Source organism: Mustela nigripes, chromosome 7 (assembly GCF_022355385.1).
Source record: "Mustela nigripes isolate SB6536 chromosome 7, MUSNIG.SB6536, whole genome shotgun sequence".
In the NCBI taxonomy this organism is placed as follows: Eukaryota; Metazoa; Chordata; class Mammalia; order Carnivora; family Mustelidae; genus Mustela; species Mustela nigripes.
In genome coordinates, this window is record NC_081563.1 from 138,914,562 (window position 1) to 138,935,417 (window position 20,856).

Consider the following 20,856-nt stretch of genomic DNA (forward strand, 5'->3'; position numbering starts at 1 on the left):
ACCGAATTACCCCAGGCCTCTCACATGAGCGGAGCCTCCAACCCGCGAGTCGGGGGCTTCCCACAGAGGCTTGAGCCTCTCGGCCTGTTACGGTTGAGTGTGATCCCCCTATAAGATGTCTGTGCGGTGCCAGCCCCTGGCACCTCAGAACTTGACCTGATTTCGAGACGGGGTCATTATGGAAGTCAAGTTAAAATGAGTTCACCACTGGCACCCTACTCTGGTGTGACCTGTGTCCTGGAGTTTGCGAGGGGGAAATTCAGACACAAAGACAGACGCACAGAGAGAAAACACCATGAAAACTCGGAGGGAATGTCCAAGGTGGCAGCCACCAGCAGCAGTGGGGGAGAAGCCCAGAAGAGAACCCCCAAGGTCTCGGAGGGCACTGACCCTGCCAAGACCCGACCTCAGACTTCGGGCCTCCGGAAGGGGGACAGGGGCCTCTACTGCTGAAGCCCCCTAGTCTGTGATGCGTCCAGGAGCCCCAAAGACGCGGGCACAGGCTCCCTAACGAGAGCGGTGTTTGCCAGCGTAACTTGCAAGGCAGCCCTCATGCTGCTGGGTTTCGTCCAACTAGTTAAAGTCAGTGTGGAAACTGGACCCTAAGCCCAGTAGGCTGACGACAGGCAACCTACGAGAGGCAGGGTGCTGGCCCGCCCCATGGGAGGAGCCAGAGGAGGTGGGGCCTCCCAGAGACCCTGTCTGTCTCCATCACCCTGGGTCCAGCCCAAGGCCAGGGCCCTCAAATCACCCCACAAGGCTCGCCAGAGCACGTGTCCGTGTGTGGACCCCCTGGGGTCTTACCTTGCCTCTCCCCAGGGTGCCCCAGCTGCGTGGGCAGGTGCCCCGGCATCCCTGTGTCTGAGGCAGGGTGACCCAGACAGCCCAAGTGTGCAGGGAGCAAGCTCAGCTTCGGGCCCTCGGATGCCGCTCACGCCAGGCCTCACCCTGGTCACGGAGGTCCTGTCCTTGGAGGCGAGGTCGTTTCTACTAGAGTCGCCAGGGTTTTGATACGGATTCTAACAAGCAGTTCCTAAACAAAGGCCTCAGGGGAACCAGAGCTGAGCCTCTGGTGGAATCTAACCCTGGAAAACCGGGAAAAACAGCCAAAACGGGTACAGATAAATTTGTTTTTAATAAAGGAGTTAATTTTCTTTCAATCCTATATAAAACAATAGCAATTAAAAACTTCATTTTTGAAAGTAAAATATTTACATATGAACAAGTAACTGTGCAAAATTTACATGAAAAAATGGAAAGACAGGGATTTCCTAAAAGACGAAATAAAAGGTGTAACAGTTTGCAGGTGTAAAAATACTGATCCGCGTTCGGTTCACACTCGCGCAAAGTCCAGTCTGGCGTGAGGATTCACACGGAGAAGCCAAAGTATTTACAATCATAAAAGTACTATCAATAGACAATTTAATACAATAACCTCTGAAAATATAAAGAACCAATTAGTATATTTGTAATAAAAAAATAGGTACAAAGAAGGGCTTTGCTCTGGACATCTGTAAAGTCGGCCCACAGCTCGCTTACAGTCTCTTAGCAAAATAATTATAGTTTACATAGCCATCTTCATGTTATGTGCCAAAAATTATGTACAATTACTGACAAAATACACCAACCATTTTTCAACACTTGATTCACACTGAGAAACAGTCTTCTGATGATTCTTCTCAACTTTGATTTTATTTCATCTAAGTTTCCACTTTTAGCTAAAAAACACAGTGCAAGTAAAATATATTTATGCTGAAAAGGTTTTCATTTCTTTTAACTTTACAGCTTTACAAACTCGAGCAAATAAAACGCATCTGTACAATGCCGACCGCACATTCGGAAGGAGCCGCCGCGGCTGCCCCAGGCGAGCGCGACCAGCTCCGTGCTCCTCGGGGACTCTGGTGAGAGAGGGGACGGGGACATAAATAGTCTAAAAAATCAGTTTGCTTTGCCAACTGACTAATACAAAAATAAAATAAATGAAATGAGGTCATTGCTGTAGACACACACCTACGCAATAAGTTGGGTGGAATAAAACAAAATGCACGAATAATGTAGAAACCGCTACGAGGTGACAGAGGGCAGCTAATCATTTGCTAGACGATTCCATCAGTTTTTAGATATGGCTTGTTTGGCAAGAAGGCCACTCAAAGATGAGTTAAGAGTTAACTGTCCGTGCAGAGCGCCCACGGCCTCTGTTCTCGGTTACAGAAACGTGTCTTCTTCCGAACTGAAGAGCGGACTTAGAAACGGGAATATAAAACTGTTTCGTTGTAAAGAGGTGGCTGTTTTTTAAACAATATCCCATTTGCTTGTTACAAAAGGCGTCATCTGCAAATATATAAAAACGTGCCAGGCGTCTCCGTCCGCGGCGCCGCGCCCGCCCCATGCTACTTGAGGAGTGCCTTGTAGAGCAGCAGTGAATGGCTTGTCTCACGCTCATTCTCTAAACAAAATATGAGGTCCCTGAGGTTGACCCGCGTGATCCTTTGTCGTGTGAACTGTCTGGGGGTTCCAACGCCGGAGCCGCCTGGGACCGCGGAGCCTGGGCCCGACCCCTGGTGGCGAGAAAGGAGAAGACAGCCGGGTTAGTGGTGCACGCAGGTGGGCGCGACCCACAGCGCTGGAAGGGCGGGTCAGAGCCGCGCGCTGCCCCAGGACTGCACACTCCTGGGGCCACTCACATTTCCCTACAGGTGTCCCAAGGAACCCCGGTGCTGGAGGAAGCCAGGCCGGGGACAGGCTCCTTCCTCCAGGCCTGCTCCTTGAGCTGGAGTGATTTACGAGTCCCTAATGGGGAGGGGGTGCGAGCAGAGGGCCATGTTTCCAGCTGGACAGGCAAGACCAATGCCACACCTGGACCCAATGGTGTCATCCCCGCTTCGCTGACAAAAGAACATTCCCAATGCCATACAGTCTGAACTCCTGGACGGGGCAGGCTGATGGTCAGCTGGCTGGCACTCTGAGCTGCCCTGATCCCGAGTGAGACCCCGTCTGCTGTCTCTGGGCTAAAAGCAGCGTTTTGGCTCAGGGCCTGCCCCGCTGGGGGAAAGGCCGAGTGTCTGCAAGTCTCTGAAGCCCGCTTGTGGCACGGAGTCGCCGGGCCGGTTTTCCTGGAAGCATCGTGGCCGCATGCATCAGATGCTCCGGGGCTCAAACCACACGCCTGGAGGGCGCTCGTTTTCCGCTGAGAATGAAAACTGTCTGCATTCTGACGGTTAACGTTGCTCATGTATGTTTCAGGAGCAAACGTGACCACAGCATGTTCACAGCCCTCGCGAGTTCACAGGGGCCAGAGGACCGAGTCCCCTGCCCAGACCGGGCCGCAGTTCCGGGAGCCGGCCAGCAGGTGGCAGGCGAGGACCACAGCACCCGCAGGCCGGCCGCGCTCCGCACCTGGTCGCCACCGCCTGAGCCCCGTCCGCCAGGCTGGGCACGGCTGCTCCGTCCCTGTGCACACACACGGCTTCCACCTCAACTGCCCTCCGTTCCCCTTCAGACGCCCACCCCCACCAAGATGCCCCCCAGCGCACTCCTGCGGGGGCGGCTCTTCCTCGTTTGAAAGAGCGATTCCGGTTTTCGCAGCGAGTCCCTGAGTCTCCGCAACAGCCCTAACGCGTTTGGTGCAAGAGCTGGCAGCGCCCGGCAGCGCCCTGTGAAGGCCTGCGACGAACACTAAGTCCGCGGGGGGGGGGGGGGGGGGGGGGGGGCACAGCAGGAGCGCGGCGGCCCGCGGTCGCACACCACAGGGAGAGGCCGCTTTCTGGAAGGAAAGCGACACGCAAAGGCAGCCTCCCCTCCCCATCCCCCAAGCCGACGCGGCGGCCGACCTCGGGGCTCGCGGGGACTGGTGCGGCCACACGGAGAGCAAGTTAACAGATGGGGAAAGTCAGACGTGGAGACAGATAAGTCTTCACTGTAACAGTGGCCAACCTGGCCAAGCTTTCTGGTTCTGATGGACGTGTGTCCAGCCCAGGCAGGCTCTGAAGGTCAGCGAGAAACTGGAGCTTCTGGTGGTTCTGCGCGGTTCCACAAAGAGCCCACGGTCCAAGATGTCCTATGTGACAGAGCACGTCTAATTGTGGGACGGGCCCTGTGGTGGCTCTGAGCCGCAGAGGCAGCCAACCCCACACCCCGACCCAGCCGACAGAACACTCTGCAGGGATCGGGCGTGGGAGGCAGCGCTGGAGGCAGCGGTGGTCAGGACCAAGCCCGCCAGCAGCCGCGCCCATCGAGGGCTGTTCGGTTCCCTGCTTCTGCGGGCACCGGGGCTACAAACAGCTACCTCGGACAGGGTGCTGGCGCCGCGACACGTCTTCTCCCTGGCAAACGGGGCCTCCCTGACGTGGGGCCACCGGCAAGACAGCCAAAGGAAGCTACTTCTGAAGGCAGCCCTGCCGCGGTCAAGACGGCTCCATCCATCAGACGCCAACAAACACTTGGTTCGTAAACCAAACGGAAAGAAAAAACCCCGTTCGTCCCAATCCCACCTGGTTGGCGGGATCAAGCTCACTCGGGAGCCCATGGCTGTGCAGACACGGCGCCACCACGGATCCAAGAACAGGAACCTCCAGGCCCTGGGCCCCTGGGGAAGTGCCTCAGGGAAACTGCCACCTCGGGGCGAGGAGCTGACTCCACGGCAGCCGGAAGCACAGAGAGGTGGCCCTCAGCCGAGGCGGCGCTCAAGGCTGCTCCTGCCAGCTGGACCCCCAGCCGCTCAGGCTGACCTGCCAGAGGGCCCGATAGAACCGAACAGCACAGGCTCCAAGGGCTCACTCGCCTGCCCTCGCGATGGCATCGTTCCCAAACTCGTTTCCACCCATCTCTCCGCCCCTTCTGCCCAGAGCACAGAGCACACCCGCGCAGACGGGAGGAACGGCTGCGGTAAAGACTCCAGTACTCGGCTGAGGAGGACGCACTCCGCTCACAGGGTGAGGACAGCGCGTTGCCACTTAGTCACGCCAGTGGTGCCCTGCCTCTCCCCAGAAACAGCCCAGAGCAAGGAAGGCAAGTCTACACAGACACGACTCCATCCACACAATGTGAAGACGGGAGCACCTGCTCCAAAGCCCCCCAAGGGAGCAGAACTGGCCCGTCCCGGCAGCGCCCCATGGCCCCCGCGGAGGCCAGGTCGGGAGGAAGCCTGTGAGGGGCCATGGTCCAGCAAAACCCGGCCCAGAATGGCTGCTGGGTGCCACCCGCCCCCCATTCTGAGCACCCAGAGCACAGACATGGATGAGCACGGGCAGAGATCTCAGAACACAGAGGCCCTGACAAGAGCCATCTGAAAACCAGGTACAGAAAGAGAAATAAGTAAAGGGGCATTTGGGGTCCCATGAAACAGAACCTCACATCAGAGGGCACAGGATCCTTTGGTTACAACACGCGACCCTCCACGACCCCATCCCCTACCTCTGCGTTAGTAAGTGCTTCTCATCTCACTGCCGTGGTTCCCCCACACACCTCTTGTGAGGAGACGGTGCCGCCCCTTGGCAGGGTCCCCAGGAAGGCCTTGGTGCAGAGTCTGACCAACACAACCAACACGGACAAAAACCTGGCTAGGCTACCCAACTTTCCAGCTCTGGCAGAAGAGGGCACCACCAGACCGCGAGTCTTACGAGATGCCCAACCACCAGGAAAACGCACAAGAGGGAGATTAGCAAATCCATAAAGAATCATCACAAAAGCCAGAAAACGGAACCCACACACATCCGAGACAAACCCCGTCTGGGAACACAAGAACACGAAGACAGCACGTTCAACGACAAAAAACGTACTCGAGCATGTGAGGACAGGAAACCGCACCAAAACCTGAAATAGTGACACAGAAGGAGGTTAAGAACCAGGGCCTGAGTAGCACAGTCAGTGCGGCGTCCGACTCCCGGATTTGGCTCAGGCTGTGATCTCGGGACCGTGAGACAGAGCCCTGCACCGGGTCCAAGCAGTCTGCTTTCCAGACTCTCTCTCCCTCGCCCTCGCCCCTCCTTCCCCACTCACACGTGCTCTCTCCCTAAAATAAACAAACAAAATCTTAAAAACAGACAGAAATAAGAGTTGACTGAATGCAAGAAAACAAGGAAAGGAAACAAATCATGTCAGAAATGAGTGAAGTTAACTGCGAGGCACCAAGCAGGGAACAGTGAAGCAAGGCGGGCCAGCGAGGGGCACCCACACCGCCAGGCCCGGGGAAGGCCCGCACTGCCTGATCAGAGCCTGGGAAGGAGGAAAACAGACTCGGGAGCAAGAGAGACCCTGAAACCAGAACCCGAGAGAACATTCTGGGAAACCTGCGTCTTATCAACTCTGACGCTTCCTCAATGGAAACCACTACTTTCCAAAGAGACAGACGAGGCCTCCAGGTAAACAGAAAATAAGATACGAAGGGAAGAGAATCAGCCTGGCATCAGCCGTTCAAAACCAACTTACAAAGCGAGGTGACCACAGACAAGCAGTCGCAGAATGACTGGAAGAAAGTGCGAACCAAGGATTTTATATCCAGCCAAACTGTCCCCCCCATCAAAGCCCCAGAAGAACCGTTTTCCACATACAAACATCAGGGGACCCTGCATCAAGGCCTTCCTGGAGACTCTGCCATGGGATGGGCACCCATCACCCAAGAGGTGGGTGGGGGAAGCAGGGCAACGCCACGGGAGAAGCACTTACAAACCCAGAGGTCGGGGGGGAAGGTCATGTGTTGTAACCAGGAAGCAGAGAGCCAGGGAAAAGACCCCACAGGGCAGGTTCACCGGCGGCCATGAGGCAGTGACTGGACCCCAGGACCCACAGGAACCAAGAAGCTGAACAGTTAAGTGAAAACCAAGGGACAGAAGACATTTAATAAGGTTTACGTGCAAAAATAACCCTAATATAATTCTAAAACTTCCTAAATACAAACAAAATGTTAACTCAAGAGCAAAGAACACACCCTTTAGAGGAAGACAATCACAGCAAACATTAAAGGTACAAATAATTATAAAAATATCACGAAAGAGAAAAGACCAAGCATGTTGGTCATTATCCATAAAGGTGAACGGGCTTCATTCATTCATCTATTCAAAGAAAATCTTTCCTGTTCAGCCCAGAAAACAAGACTGAGTGTGTGCTGCAGACAGGAGACGTGGCTACCACCAGGAAGGGGGGACAGGGGTTTTCTAGGGGTCAGAGAGAAGAGCATGATGGTCCCAACTCAGGACACAGAACTCAAGCCCACTGGACAAACGGGTATTTTCTTAACGGTGAGAGTGACAGCTCACAGAAGATGTGACACGTAGGAACACGTAGGCACCAGAGAACACGCACACCCAGCCCCTCGCTGCAAAGCAGGAGCTGCAGGAGATAAAGAGAAACACACTAGTAACAGAGGCTTCGAATCGCCGCACCCAAGACAAAACACATCAAATCGACAAAAATAAGCCAGGATACCAGAAACCAGTCAGCATAATCAGCAAGGTACAGGTCATGGAAACCCATGAAGCTCTCTACCCTACCATGAGAATACGCCCGCTCTGAGGCCCCACAGCACAGTCACAAACACAGACGAACCATGATGCCATCACACGGGCAAGACCAGACACTTGGACCACACGTGGTATAGGTGACATAGGGGAGGCCACCGCTGCACGGCTAGGGGTGCACACAACCGTCCGGAGGGGGCTGCCCGTGTGCCTCACATGCCCCCAGCAGCCCCCCAGCCGTGCAGACACACTCGTGCACGCGGCTACCGGATCCGGCACGGTCTGCCCACGGGGCGGAGGTCGACCAGCCGCAGCACATGGGTTGCTATAGGACAGAGCCCGGAGGGTCTTCCTGAAATGAGACCGAGTTCCAGAATACGTTAGTGACAACAGTGCGTGCAGACGGGCCTGCACACGGCCCTTCAAAGAAGGTAAAAGGTAAGAAAACGCAGGGGTACGCAGAGCGCACACGGGCCGCAGGGAGGGGCGGGAACGGCGAGGACGGCGCCCGGTGTCTGCGGGGCTGTCCGCAGCTCTGCTCCCTAGAACCTCAAGGCCTCCCTACAACCAACCAGATGCGGGGGAGTCCGGCACGGAACCCAAACGGCAGCAGAAGCGCCTGAACGTACTGAGCCATGCAACGAAGCAGCGGAACCAGCGGAGAGGGGCAGCCGGAAAACCACCCACTGCAGGAGCTCCAGTGCAGAGCGCCCGCTCGCCCTTCAGAAGAGCCCAGACCCGCCCCGCCCACGGCACCGCACGCCAGCCGGGACGCGGGGCAGCGGGCGCTCTCGCGCGTGGCTGGAGGGAACGCCACGTGGCCCGGCGCCTGGAAAGGCAGCTTGGAAGGCCGCATCTATCACACCAAGCATCCCAAGCCACACGCTGCAGAGACCACACACCGTGGCGTTTCCCTAAAAGAGTGGAAAGCTCGCTTCCACACAAAACCTCCCCCGGTGCCGTCAGCAGCTGCGCCCGTGACCGCCAAAACTTGGAAGGGACCTAGGCGTCCTTCAGCAGGCGACGGACAGACACACGGGGGTCCATCCCGACGCGGGACCGGATTCAGGGCGACGAGAGATGCGCTCTCAAGCCGCGAGAAGCCGGGGAGGGAGCCGGACGCATGGCAGGGAAGGAAGCCCGCCCGGGACAGCCGCCCGCCCTGTGATCCCAGCTCTGCGACCTTCTGGAAAAGGCACACAGACGGAGACATAGAGAGACCAGTGGTCCCAGGGCAGCTGGAGGTCGGGTGAGGACGAGCACATGGCTGCCACGGGGACCACTCCGTGTGATGCGATGAAGCCGGAAGCAGGTCCCGATGCGTCTGTCCCGGCCCGCAGAGCGCCCGGCGCCCACAGTGACCCGAGGGTGACCTTGGACTTGGGTGAGGGCGGTGTGTCCGTGTGAGCTCATCCTTGTGCGACCTTCACCGCTGGGGGAAGCCGTGCGTGGGGGGTGGGGGTGGGGCAGCGGCACGCGGGGACTCTCTGTACCTTCACCCAAGTTTTGGGAACCTAAAGCTGCTCTAAAGCATAAAAATCCATTGTGATATTAAAAAATTAAATTCTGAAAAACAGAATCAGGTAAGGTTTTGTTAACAGCCCATCACTCCGATAACTCGCACTGGAGAAAGCTGAGTGAGGGGTACACAGAAACGCTCGAGTACATCCTAACTTTTCCACAAGGCTAAAATCAGTTCAAGATAAACTGTTTCCTTTTAAAAAGGAAATACTCCTAAACTAAAAAAAAGAGAAGGAACTGAGCACTACCTCCGGTGACGAAAGGCACAAGCGTCCCCCTAAGGTCCAAAAACAGGCAAAAGCAACAACGGACGAAAGAACCCCCAGAACGGTCTCTGGCGACCTGCTTCTTTCCGCCGTGTCGCTCAGGTCCCTGCGCTTCACCGCAGCTGCTGCCTCACGCCCGGCTCTCCCTGCGGGTCGCAAGCTTTTCCTACTCCTTAGTACGTACCGCGGACACATCTTAACACCCGAGTCCAAGTTAATCAATACGCTTTTCCCATCGGCCTCCCGCACTTCCCAGCACCGGGACCCCGGCAGCCGAAGTGGCTGGGGAGCTGGTCGTGCTGAGCAGATGGCCGGACGCTCTGCGAATGGTGGGGACTTGTGTCCTCACGGAGAAGGACTCATCAGCAGGGTGGGGGCCGCGAAGCAGCCCCATGTGCAGATCGGAGTCAGGGCACCGGCCGGAGCGCAGAGGCTGCGTCAGAGACAGGGAGGGCAGGCGCGCGTGCACACCTGAACTTGCGTGAACGCCCCACAGCATCCGACCCACACCCAGCTCAGACCCCGGGCTCCACACACCAGCCCCCCTCCCCGAAGGGAACCAGGGCTCCTGGCAGAGTGCTGGGGGGCAGGGAAGCACCAGAGGCTCCGGGACGCCACTCATGCCACGGTGCTTCAAGAATGAGAGAGACATTTCAAAAGGATCTAGAAACCAGCCTGAAGGGGCTTCCACTGCCCAAATCTAGAAACAATGAGAGTATTGATCACAACCCACTGAATACAACAGTCCACAGTCCCCGCCACGGTGCCGAGCAACAAGCGAGCAGACGTGTGAAGGGAGGAGGGGCCCTGCGTGCGCAGGAGACAGCTAGCAGGTGCGGAAGGGCCACGGACACACCGTCACACTGGCCCGTGATGGCGGCCGTGGGGGCGGGCAGCCGTCGGCACTGGGTGCTGAGGCTGGTGGAGGACAGAGGCAGCCTCTGCGGGACCCTGGAGCACGTCCTCCCCAGGCGCCGACACACACCAGCGGAACCAAGGGGACGACACTGGGGAACGTGGCTGAGCAGGCCGCACCCGGGGCCATGGCGCAGGTCAGCAGGAAGGTCCCCACACACGGGCCACCTGACGTGATGGGCTCCACAGAGGACCCGTCTTGATGGGGGCGTCTCTGCCGGTCCCCGGACTCAGAGCGAAGGCCGCCCGTACACGCAATCCCGCCCTCTTCAGCACGGCCCGGAGCAGGAGATTCAGAACAGAACTGCACGGCGAGCCTGCTGGGTGCCCCACATGGAGCCGGAGATGCTGCCGGGCTGTGGGCGAAGCGGGAACAGCTGGAAGGCCGAGTGGCCCCGCACCCGACGGCACCCCACAGCACCCCACAGCATCTCCCAGCACCGGCCCCTGGGGGTGCAGGACATCTCATCCCAGGGAGACTGCACAGGTACACACGTGTAGCACACACACACGCAGGGAGACTGCGTAGGTACACACGTGTAGCACACACACACGCAGGGAGACTGCATAGGTACACACGTGTAGCACACACACACGCAGTGACACCGGGAGGGCCGCAGGCAATGCAACCTCCAGAAGTTAAACGGAGTTCTGTGTGCCACTCCCACAACTTTCCTGTAGGTTGAACCTATTCTCAGTGGGGAGAAAGCTCTCTCTTTTCAAGAAAATCACTATATCCTGGGGAGGAACAGGCGCAGCTGTTTCTTGATCCTCCCAAAGGCCCATGTAAGACTTATAGCAACCAGCCGGCCGCACCGGAAACGAGCAGACCGGATTTAGACCCAAGTCAGCAGAGATAAGCCACAGGCAGCTGAACAATAGCAGAGAACCGTGCAGGACAAGCTAGAGACACCAACGGGCACCGCCAGGCCTGGAAACCCGACAGGCCCTCAGAAAGGGAGGCAGCGGCTGTGCCTGGGGCTGGGTCTGTCCCAGGGCACAGCAGTGGCCACCTGGCCTCCCCAGGGCTCCCATCTGCACAGGATCTCTCGTGGGTAAGACCATGAGGGGGGACACTGAAGCAGAGCGTGATGGGGCAGTGGGGACCCAAGGCGGTCCAGGAGCACGTCAGGGAGGAAGCAGTGCCTTGGGGCCTGGGACACAAGCAGACGCGTTTCGTCATCACACAAGGACATCAGAGGAGCTCCAAGAGACTCACAGATAACCTCAGACTCCACCTCCTCTTAAAAGTTCAAGAAAACTAAATTCACATGCAAGGAACACGGGAAAGCACCAAGGCCGATCGCACAGAAGTCAGCACGAGGAGAAAGGTCAGGAGAGTGAATGACATCTGTACTAACAGCACAAAAACCAGGAACACAGGTTCAAACAACAGACCGAAACTGTAATGTTCTACCTTTAGACAACTTAAAAGACAGTAAGAAAACAGCAGCAGTCACAAGAGAGAAGCGGGAACCCACAAAGCTCGGACACAAGGTGCCAGAGTCCGGACAAATGAGAAGGGAAACTGGAGAAGCAGAGCTGCCGGGGGCCGCCTGAGGACAGCGTGGGCTGCGAGGGGCTGCGAGGGGCTGCGAGGAGGCAGGATGGCGACGGCAAAGTCGACACAAGGCCCCACGGCCGGAACCCCTGCAGAGGAAGCGGGGGAGCCCTCCAGGAGGAAGGCGCTCTGGAATCAAAACACACCTGCCACTGTGGTGGGAAGGACTCGGCCCCAGAACGCTGACCCAGGCAGACCCAGGCTGACCAATTCCAAGTACAATTAGAGACGCTTTAAAAAAAAAAAAGGAATCCTTTGGGCAAAAAGAACAGAACACGACATCCGAGAGTCGTATAATGAGACCATCACCAGGCCTGAACGGCAACACTCGACGCCGGGAGCACACAGCCGGGTGGCACGGTCAGCGTTCTCAAGGAAAGAAAATGGAAGCCAAGGACTTCAAGGCGATCGAAGTGGACCTTTGGGGACACAGGACACAAACCGCCGTCCGTGTGTGAGAACTCGGGGATGCTGGCCCAAGAACCACCCTAAAAACCATGGCTGAGAATGAGACTCAGAAAACCCAAGAGCTGCCCACTGCCAGCGCGGAAGTCCGGTCCTCGGGAACGACCGCTGATGGCGGCTGAAAGGGGCAGAGGCAGCGCGTGGCAGTGCGACGGCGCGTGCACCTTCAGCGGGGAGTGAGGAACGTGTGCAGCCACAACGGGCATCATCGCGGCCCGGCCCGCCCGCCCAGGAAGACCCTGCTGCCACCCCGGCACCCAGCCGGCCCAGCCCGCCCAGCCCAGACGCCAGAGGGCCTTTCCCTGGGAGGAGAGCTCACTCCCAAGAGTGACAGCCACCGCACCGAAGCCTCAGGCCAAACCCGGGCAGGGAAGGTGGGGCGTGCGGGGGGTCCCACCTGGTCCCGGGGGCACCGACAGCAAAGTGAAAACCAAAGCACATGGGCCCGGGGGAAGCGCCTGCTGTCAGGCGCGCCAGCACCCCTCAGAGGAGACGAAGCCCGTCTCTCACCCCGTCCCGACAACACCCAGCATCGAGCAGCCACCACTAGACGCGCAAAGAAACGGGAGCACGAGACCCGACGCTGGGGAGAGAAGCGGTGACCGGACACAGACGCTGAGGCAGCCTGGACACTGGTCTCGCAAACGCACTAAAGTAGCTTCTCTACGCGGGCCCAGGAGGAGGCCCTATGTGCCGGCCTGGGAGCAGACAGGGAACCCCAGCAAGAGTCAGAAGCCCTGGGAGGGACCGACTGGAAACTCCAGAGGCACAAACAGGCGACTGAGCGCATCACTGGCTGGCGCCACAGCTTTCCCCGCCGCCGCCGCGGCCCGGCGTGCTCGGGGAACCCCGAGACTTAAACCAGCACGGAACTGAGTGAGGACTGAGGGAAGAAAGATGGAAGAAACCGAACGGTGTCAGAGACCCAAGGGCAACATCGTCAGGTCTAACATACGTGTGACTGGAAACCCCCCTCGGAAAAAAGAGACCGAAACAGAAAAAAAATTTTGAAGCAATAAAGACCACAATGTCCCAAATTTGAAGAAAAACACCAACCTGCACAGCTCAGAACCCCAAGCAGGCTACGTGTCGAGAACGCAGTCCAGAGACAACCCGGACAGACCCGCAGAGATGAAGACGGCGCTCAGTGCCGCTAGAGACGCGAGACGCGGCAGGCACAGGCCACAGGCGCCACCTCGGTGGGGCCGGGGAGACAACAGAGCCCCCTTTCACAGGAGAATGATGGTCACACAGACATTACAGCTCTTTAGGAATAAGAGGTTTGGGCGCCTGGATGACTCAGTGGTTAAGCCTCTGCCTTCGGCTCAGGTCATGATCTCAGGGTCCTGGGATCGAGTCCCGCATCGGGCTCTCTGCTCGGCAGGGAGCCTGCTTCCCCCTCTCTCTCTGCCTCCCTCTCTGCCTGCTTGTGATCTCTCTGTCAAATAAATAAATAAAATCTTTAAAAAAAAAAAAAGAACAAGAGGTTTGTGTGGGGCACCTGGGTGGCTTAGTCGTTAAGCGTCTGCCTTCAACTCAGGTCACGATCCCAGAGTCCTGGGATCGAGCCCACATCAGGCTCTCTGCTACGCAGGGAACCTGCTTCTCCCTCTCCCACCCCCTCTGCTGTGTTCCCACTCTCGCTGTGTCTCTCTCCATCAAATAAATAAATAAAATCTTTTTAAAAAAAGAAAGAAGAAGAAGAAGAAGAAAAAGAAGACTTTTACAATTTTGGGAAACATGCTGGGAAACCTCCCTTTTCTGTGATCTGGAAGGAGACAGCAGAGCATTTGAGTGAGAGTGTCCCTGAAGGTGAGAGAGGCGTCGGCAGGAGACAGAGGGCCCCGGGAACAGGGGAGAAAGCACAGACCACGAAGGCGCCTGGTCCTGGGGTGCACATATCCTTCACGTGTCCTTCCCGAAAATTAAATGACACCTATCTGGGTGCACGCCACGCATTCAACAATGTAGAAGAGAATCTTAAATGAGAAAAACACTGTCAACCCAGAATTTTATACTCAGGGAAAATATTCAAAACTGGGGGAGATATGCTAGGCCTCACGAGTAAACAGAAGTGGAGAGAACCCCGCATCCGCGTGCCGCACCTCAAGAAATGCCAGGCACCGCCCTTGGGGCGAGGGGAACGCCACTGGCGCCGGCCTGGACCAGCAGCATTGGCGCCAGCAGCGGTGACCTCGTGTCCGTGGGAAAGGCCATGCGTGTTTTCTTCCAACAAGGATCGAAGCAAAAGTAACAAAACCCTGAAGTCGGGCATGTAACCATGTGAAATATCACAGGAAACTAACAAATTTTGGACAGAAACAGGCCAGAGCCCCTGTCCAGCTCAGGGCCCTGTCCCATATGCTGCCCCAGAGGAGCAGGCATCCCCGGAAGGCCACGCTTCGAAACAGTCTGTCCATGCTCCCTCCACAGGTGGTCCAACATCACAGCACCCAGGCCCAGCCAGCGAACCTCCTCTCGGGCAGAGCTGCCGGCTCATGGCACGCGCACGAGTCAGCGAGACCCGGGATGCAAGTAGCCCAAGGGGGAGCCTCACGCACAGGCAGGAGGGCCGACCCTCAGGCGTGTCTGCGACCTGCAGGGCAGAGGCAGGAAGCCCTCACAAGACCCCTGCCAGCCGGCGGCCGCGCCACAACATACCTCTGTCCCCGACCCTGGCCCCGGCGAGTCCACTTTCCTCTTCTTCCTGGGCCCAATGGCGGCGAGCGCCGTGAGGTTGGCGTCGCGCTGCCGCATCTGCGCCAGCTCCTGTTGCTGCATCTTCGTTTTGAAAGAGAAACGAGGGTGTCACCTCATGACCTGACTTGTGCTTACCATGACAGCAACAGACATCAAGCGATCTTTGTCTGAATTACAATTTCTTCACTGTTCTGACTGTGACGGTAAGCTGATCCTGCAACCCGAAAAACCATAAAGCGAGAACAGACGTGCGTCTTGAGAAGCTCAGAAAGTAGCACACTGTGTGTGACAGACCGAAGGCTTGCAACAAGGGACCCGGTACGCGTCCAGTAGGACGCCGTGTCCACACCCTGCGAACGCCTCAGGGCTTTGGCACAGAAACGCCACCACTTTCCTCCCCGTCCTTCGGGCGGACGTTTAGTTTACGTAAGAATCCATTCCCAGGCACGGAGCAAAGACTCTGACCACAAGCGCTCACCTCTTTTGCCTTCTGTTTCAACCTTAATTGTTCCGGATCTTCTTGTCTGGATCGAGACTATTTTTAAAGTAAAAAAAAAAGTTCAAGTTATGACCTAAATGTCTATTATCTAATAGGCATTCTCTTATTCACAATATAATGTCCAGATCATACGACACAACATACACTACTTTTTAAAATGCTTATTTACAGTCAAAAGATGAGAATTCAGCCTGCACGTTACAGGAAAAAACAACCATTATTGTGAAGTCTCTCCCACTAGAGAAGAGCCTGGGGCAGTCACCTCCTCGCCTGCTGGGCACAGGAATCTGACAGGTGGAGGCCAGCATGGCCACCACGGCTACCACGGCCTGCACTTCAGGTCCACATCACACCCGTGGCCCCTCCTAAACCACATACACACATCTTCTGTAGGGCCGGTCCCCCAGCACCGTGCTGGCCTCCCAGAGCCCCAAGCGTGTGCGCGGGGGCCCGGGGCCCGGGGCCCGGGGCAGGGGCCGCTCCGTGAGCTGCGGGAACTTGCCTTGGCCGCCCGCATGAGGATCTCTCTCTCCTGCTCGTCTTTCCTCTGCTTTTCAATTTGGTCGAGCTGCTCAAAGAACTTGAGCTGAGCCCGGACATCACTTGCCTGCTCGTATCTGTCGTCATCCTACAAAAAGGCAAAAACACAGTCACAAATTTGAAGAGCGGCCTGGATAGGCTGCACGCTGCCCCACCTCCCCAAGCAGGTCCCACAGACCCTCCGTGCACCCGAACACTGGTCCCCAGACGGGCCGGGTGCTAACATGCTGACTAGCGAGTCTCAGGCGAGCTGGGCGGGGCTCAGAGGTGCTCCCACGGTACACGCTCCGGTATCACTTGATTTGTTATTTTAACTGCCCTGCCCACCGCACCAGCCTCACTGGGTTGGGCCCTTCCAAGTAGTACTAGCGTGTGAAGGACGGACAAGGAAGGCGGACCCTGCCCCACAGCCAACCCCTTAGAGGCAGGGGACCCTCCACAAAACCAAACGGGGCAGTGGTCCGAGGCACGGGAGCAGGTGTGAGCCTGCGCCCCTAGGGCGTGCCCCCTGGCTGGCCGGCAACCGCAGGAGCGCAGGGCAGAACCGGCAGAGGCCCCACGGCCTCCGAAGCTGGGCTCACCACCTCCACCCCAGCCCCAACCCAGGCTAGACCCCTGCCGGGTGCCCTCATGCAGGCTGGGCTTCCTCCGCTGGCCGGGCACACAGCACCAGAGATCCCTATGGGCCGAGAGTGGCAGCATCTTTCCCGACACGGAGTTCGGTGAGACACTCGTGCTGCCCCCGGCACCTGGTGCAGGAAAGCGTAGGGGGACAGCGCATTACCTTGTAAGAGAAGTTCTTCTGCTGAGCCGTTTCTGATATCTTTTCTACAAGGTTCTGTAGCCTCTGCTGCGTAGCATGGGACACGTAACTCACTACATCTGGGTGCAGCTCCGTGATGCCGTGTTTTCTCCCTGGGGGTGAGTGACACTTTACAGACACCCACGACTCACTGCCCGCAGCAACGTGAGGGCAGCCCAGGCGCACCCCTCGGAGTGGGAGGGGGTGGTCTACACCGCTGCCACTACCTGCGAACCACCGGCACCAACCGTGCAGGACACAGGCAAAAGGCAGGACAAGGCACCGGGTGTGCTCGCTGGGGCCCACACGCCCCGCTGGGAAGCCACCGCCGAGGGCAGCCCCGCATGAAGGATTACGGCCTGGCGGGCAGACCGGGGGCCTGCGAGGGCGGCAGCGCGCCCACATACCTATCTCTAAGATTCTTCTTTGTAAAGGCGCGGGTAAGAGAAAGGTCTCGTCCTTACAGGACCGTGTCAGCGTGCCCACTAATTCAGAGTTCGTGGCTAATATCCGTGCGCTTTCTTCGGACAGGTTCACTCCCGCCATCGAGGCCACATCATTGATGTCGTCGTCATCCCTTCGGAGAAGAGAACGCTGGCTGAGCGCAGGCTGCGCCAGGAGGTGCCCTCGGGGGGCCTGCCCTAGGGGGACCCATGGAGAAAGCACACCGATGCCCCTCCAGGCATGTGTCCCACCAGCTCCCGCCAGCACTGTGGCGTCACCTCAACAAGGAAGCCTAGCGCTCTTCTCTCAAGGTGACATGGTTCTCCTACAGAAAGACCCGCAGGGGTTAAGCTCGCCCAGGAGTCCTGGCATGAGGACGTGCACAGAGGACTCCCCTAGGCAGGGCTACACTGAGGGAGCAAAACCCAGGAACGCTACCCTCCTAGCTTCCAGGAGTTTGTCCCAAGTGAAACCTTTCTTTAAAAAGTCAAAGAACATCAACTTATTCTTGAAACAGTCGCAGTTACGGAAAAGCGGGAGTTTGGGGCGGGAAGGGCTCTTTTCTTCCTGAAACACCTGCAGGGAAGCTGCCAACCTTCCTTCCCCCACCCCACCCCAGAACACCCCTGGGGGCTCCCTGCGCCCACGGGCGTCATCCCCGACACAGCCGGGCGACCTCTGCAAGCAGGCCACCAGCCACGCTCACAGCCACCCCTCCGCGGGGTTCTTCAGCTTCCTTAGCCTGGAACGTTCTCCAGCCTTTCCTTGGCTCTCGTGCCCGCGACACCCGCACGGCCACAGGCCAGGCATCTTTCGGCTTGTCTGTGTCCCCGCTGGACAGCCACATCCCTTGTGACAAGAATGTCCCGCGAGCCCCGCGGAGGACTGGGTTTCCTTGGTCCCTTCCTGCCGTGCTTCGAGCTCCAGCCCTCGGGGGTCCCTGCGGGCTCCCCCGTCCTCCTAAGCTTCCCGTTTATTCATTCCCATGGGCTTGTGCTTTCCTGTCTCAGCCGGTAACTGAGTCTGTCACTACAGACATGGGCAGTGGGGAGGAGGCCCTTCCAGTGACTTCTGTCAGTACCGGCACTGCTTTCTGACCTAACGAGATGCACCAGCAGAGACCCCAGGACCAGCCTTTCTCGGGCGTCTGGGTGGTGAGAGCAGAGCAGCTCTCAGAAGATGGGGTCTGAGCGCCAGGTGTGCTCACCTCCGATCCAGGGCCCAGGGCGCCGAGCCTCTTCTCCTTCCCGTGTGCGTCCAGACACTGAACCCCAAGCTCACCCCGGACCATGGGGACCGTCCTAACTCCCTTCCCTCTGCAGGAAGACACCCGGGTTCCCAGCGGCCCTTGCTCTCTTACTTCTTGGACCTGCAGGTGCGCCCCTCCCTCAGGGACGAGCTCCCCGCCCCACCGGGCACTGGCCCTCCACACCCCACTGACGCCAACCCTGCTCCACTGACCAACAGCTTCCGGGATGCCGTCTGGGAGGGGGCAGCCCCAGGAAAACCCAAGACACACGGCCTCCCCCGCGGCTTTACCATCACCCACGTTAACCCTACAGCCTTTGTACTCTGCGTCCCTAACCTGCAGCCCCTAGCCCCGCTGCTCATCGAGCGCCCTTGGGACAGCATTTCCAGAAGTTTCCAAGTTCAAAGAAGGGCAAGGGAGGCGCTCTGCGCTATAGCACGACGCACTCAGAACGCTGCGATGTGACCTCACAGCGACAGCTTTGCTGTGAACTCGGACACCGAAGGGCGCTGCTCTGCTGTGCATCTGCAGCAAACCTCCCTGCGCTGACTTTGCAGGGAAACGTGCACATGCAGGTCAAAATGAAGCGTGCGAAGAGCACGGTATCGAGGTTAGAGAGGCCCTCGCTGTGGGCAAGGCTGGCCCCGGGCACAGACCCCCACCCGCTGCACAGCCTGGGGTCGCTGTGCTCAGGGCGAGCAGGCCCGCTCCTTACCGAAACGAGCTGCCCCCAGGCTCCTTGAGTTTGTTTTTCTGCGCAGCAGCTGCTTGAGCCGAGACGGCAGAGAGCGCTTTGGTTCCAGGGAGCACGGCGGGCTTCACCACGGGGACTGCAGCGGAAGACACCGACGGTATACCCACCGGCACGCCACGGGCGCTGCACACGCCTCAGCGGGCTCTGAGCCCGGTGCGGGCAGCCCCGCTCACCCGTCGCCACTCAGCGGCTCTCAGCACCAGACCCACCCGAAACCGTGGGCAATGGCAGAGACTCCGGTGTCTCCTCTCCTAAAACCCCCAGGGCAGGCAAGGCCTGGGGCAGAACCAGCGGGTCTAGCGGAGTCTGACCCTGGACCCCCCTGCCCACCAAGTCCGAGGCAGCCCCCCTGTCCCACAGGGGCCCTCACCCGGCTGCAGCTGGTTCAGCTGGATCTGCGGCGGCGCGGTGAGCACGATGCGGCTGTGCGGCTGCCGAAGCGCCACCATCGGCGTCTGCGTCAGCGTCACCTGTGGCGGCCGGATGAGCGCTCCGGGCTTGGGCGGCTGCTGGATCACCTGGGCAGAGCCGAGGGCCCATCAGCGCGTCCCCTCCCCCTCGCAGGGCCGCCAACACACACCCCAGCCCCCGGCCGGACGCCCGCCGGGAACGGGACACCCCCCCCCCCCTCCCCCCCCCCCCCCCCCCCCCGTCATGGACTGCAGTGGAGGTGAGCTCTCGGGGCAGAGCCGCCCGTGGGGCCTGCGGTCCTGCAGTCAGTGCAGGGAGGAGGCGGGCTGACTCCACGGTCCGGCGTGGGACACACGCCTCCCCCCACTCCCAGCAGGGGGGATACAGTTGCTGGGGGCTGCAGGGCGCGTCTTCCCTCCTCCACGGACTCTAAGAGGCGCACCGCCTTCTACACCAGGGGGAGGTCGGCTTTCCCAAGTCCTGCCCCGAGGGTCCCACTTGACAAAGAACTTCTCCAAATGCCTCCCCATCAGGACCTGTCCACAACACATGCAAGGCTCGCTCAGGGAGACACCCCCAGAGCAGAGTCCAGCCCCGGCCATGTCCATACTGCCCCAGATCACAAGCCCGCGCAGCGCGGCCCAGCCTGCAGCCCTGTCGGTGGGGGCACACTCCCGCCCGTGCCTCCGCTCGGGGAGCCAGCCGTCTAAGGCCCTGTGGCCGGTGTAGCACCACACCCACACACAGCAGCACTCCGAGCTTCACAGAGAAGCGCCCATCTCTAAATGCCACGAAGGCGTCCAGCTGTGTATGCCCCGGACTATGGGACACTCACCGAAGGGGCGGCAGTGCCCCACAACCAAACTGTCTCCACAACAACCCTATGAAGACCCACACCAGCGGGAGAGTCAAGGCAGCTACCGCCCCGAGGTGCTGCACATCAGGTCAGGCCATAAACTCAGGGGAGAGGCGGAGATTTACGGCTCAACAGGCTTCAAGGCAGGGAATGGGCCAGGTTCGGGCCGGACCGCACTGCAGTCCCCCACACAGCCATAGCGCGCCCGGCAGGACCAGGGAAGTGGAGCGCAGAAGCGACCCTGCTGGTCGGGACGGCCCCTGACCCTAAACCACCAGCACCGGTCAGTCCGTTCACAACCACGCACCGAAGCCCAAAGCTTTCAAGGGAAGACGACGACCGACCCGGTTCTCTCTGAGGCCGCGCCTGCGCAGATGAGCCCCGGTGGTCAGGGCAGCCCTACGCTTGCAAATCTCTGC

At 58.7% G+C, this 20,856-nt stretch overlaps 2 protein-coding genes across 2 annotated transcripts in view; one reads left to right on the forward strand and one right to left on the reverse strand.

Moving 5' to 3' along the window:
• OSBPL2 (oxysterol binding protein like 2) overlaps positions 1–20,856 on the forward strand; it is a 322,355-nt gene that overhangs the window by 103,820 nt on the left and 197,679 nt on the right. The gene's annotated exons all lie outside the window — the stretch shown is intronic.
• Positions 1,117–20,856, reverse strand: part of TAF4 (TATA-box binding protein associated factor 4) — a 28,193-nt gene continuing 8,453 nt past the window's right edge. The window contains exons 7-14 of the mRNA XM_059407343.1: positions 19,541–19,688; positions 19,132–19,246; positions 17,131–17,300; positions 16,706–16,836; positions 15,884–16,009; positions 15,361–15,417; positions 14,844–14,963; positions 1,117–2,558 (exon numbers count right to left, since the gene is read on the reverse strand). Of these exons, the coding sequence (XP_059263326.1) occupies positions 2,391–2,558; positions 14,844–14,963; positions 15,361–15,417; positions 15,884–16,009; positions 16,706–16,836; positions 17,131–17,300; positions 19,132–19,246; positions 19,541–19,688 (1,035 nt within the window). The 3' untranslated portion in view covers positions 1,117–2,390. The remainder of the gene's footprint in view (positions 2,559–14,843; positions 14,964–15,360; positions 15,418–15,883; positions 16,010–16,705; positions 16,837–17,130; positions 17,301–19,131; positions 19,247–19,540; positions 19,689–20,856) is intronic.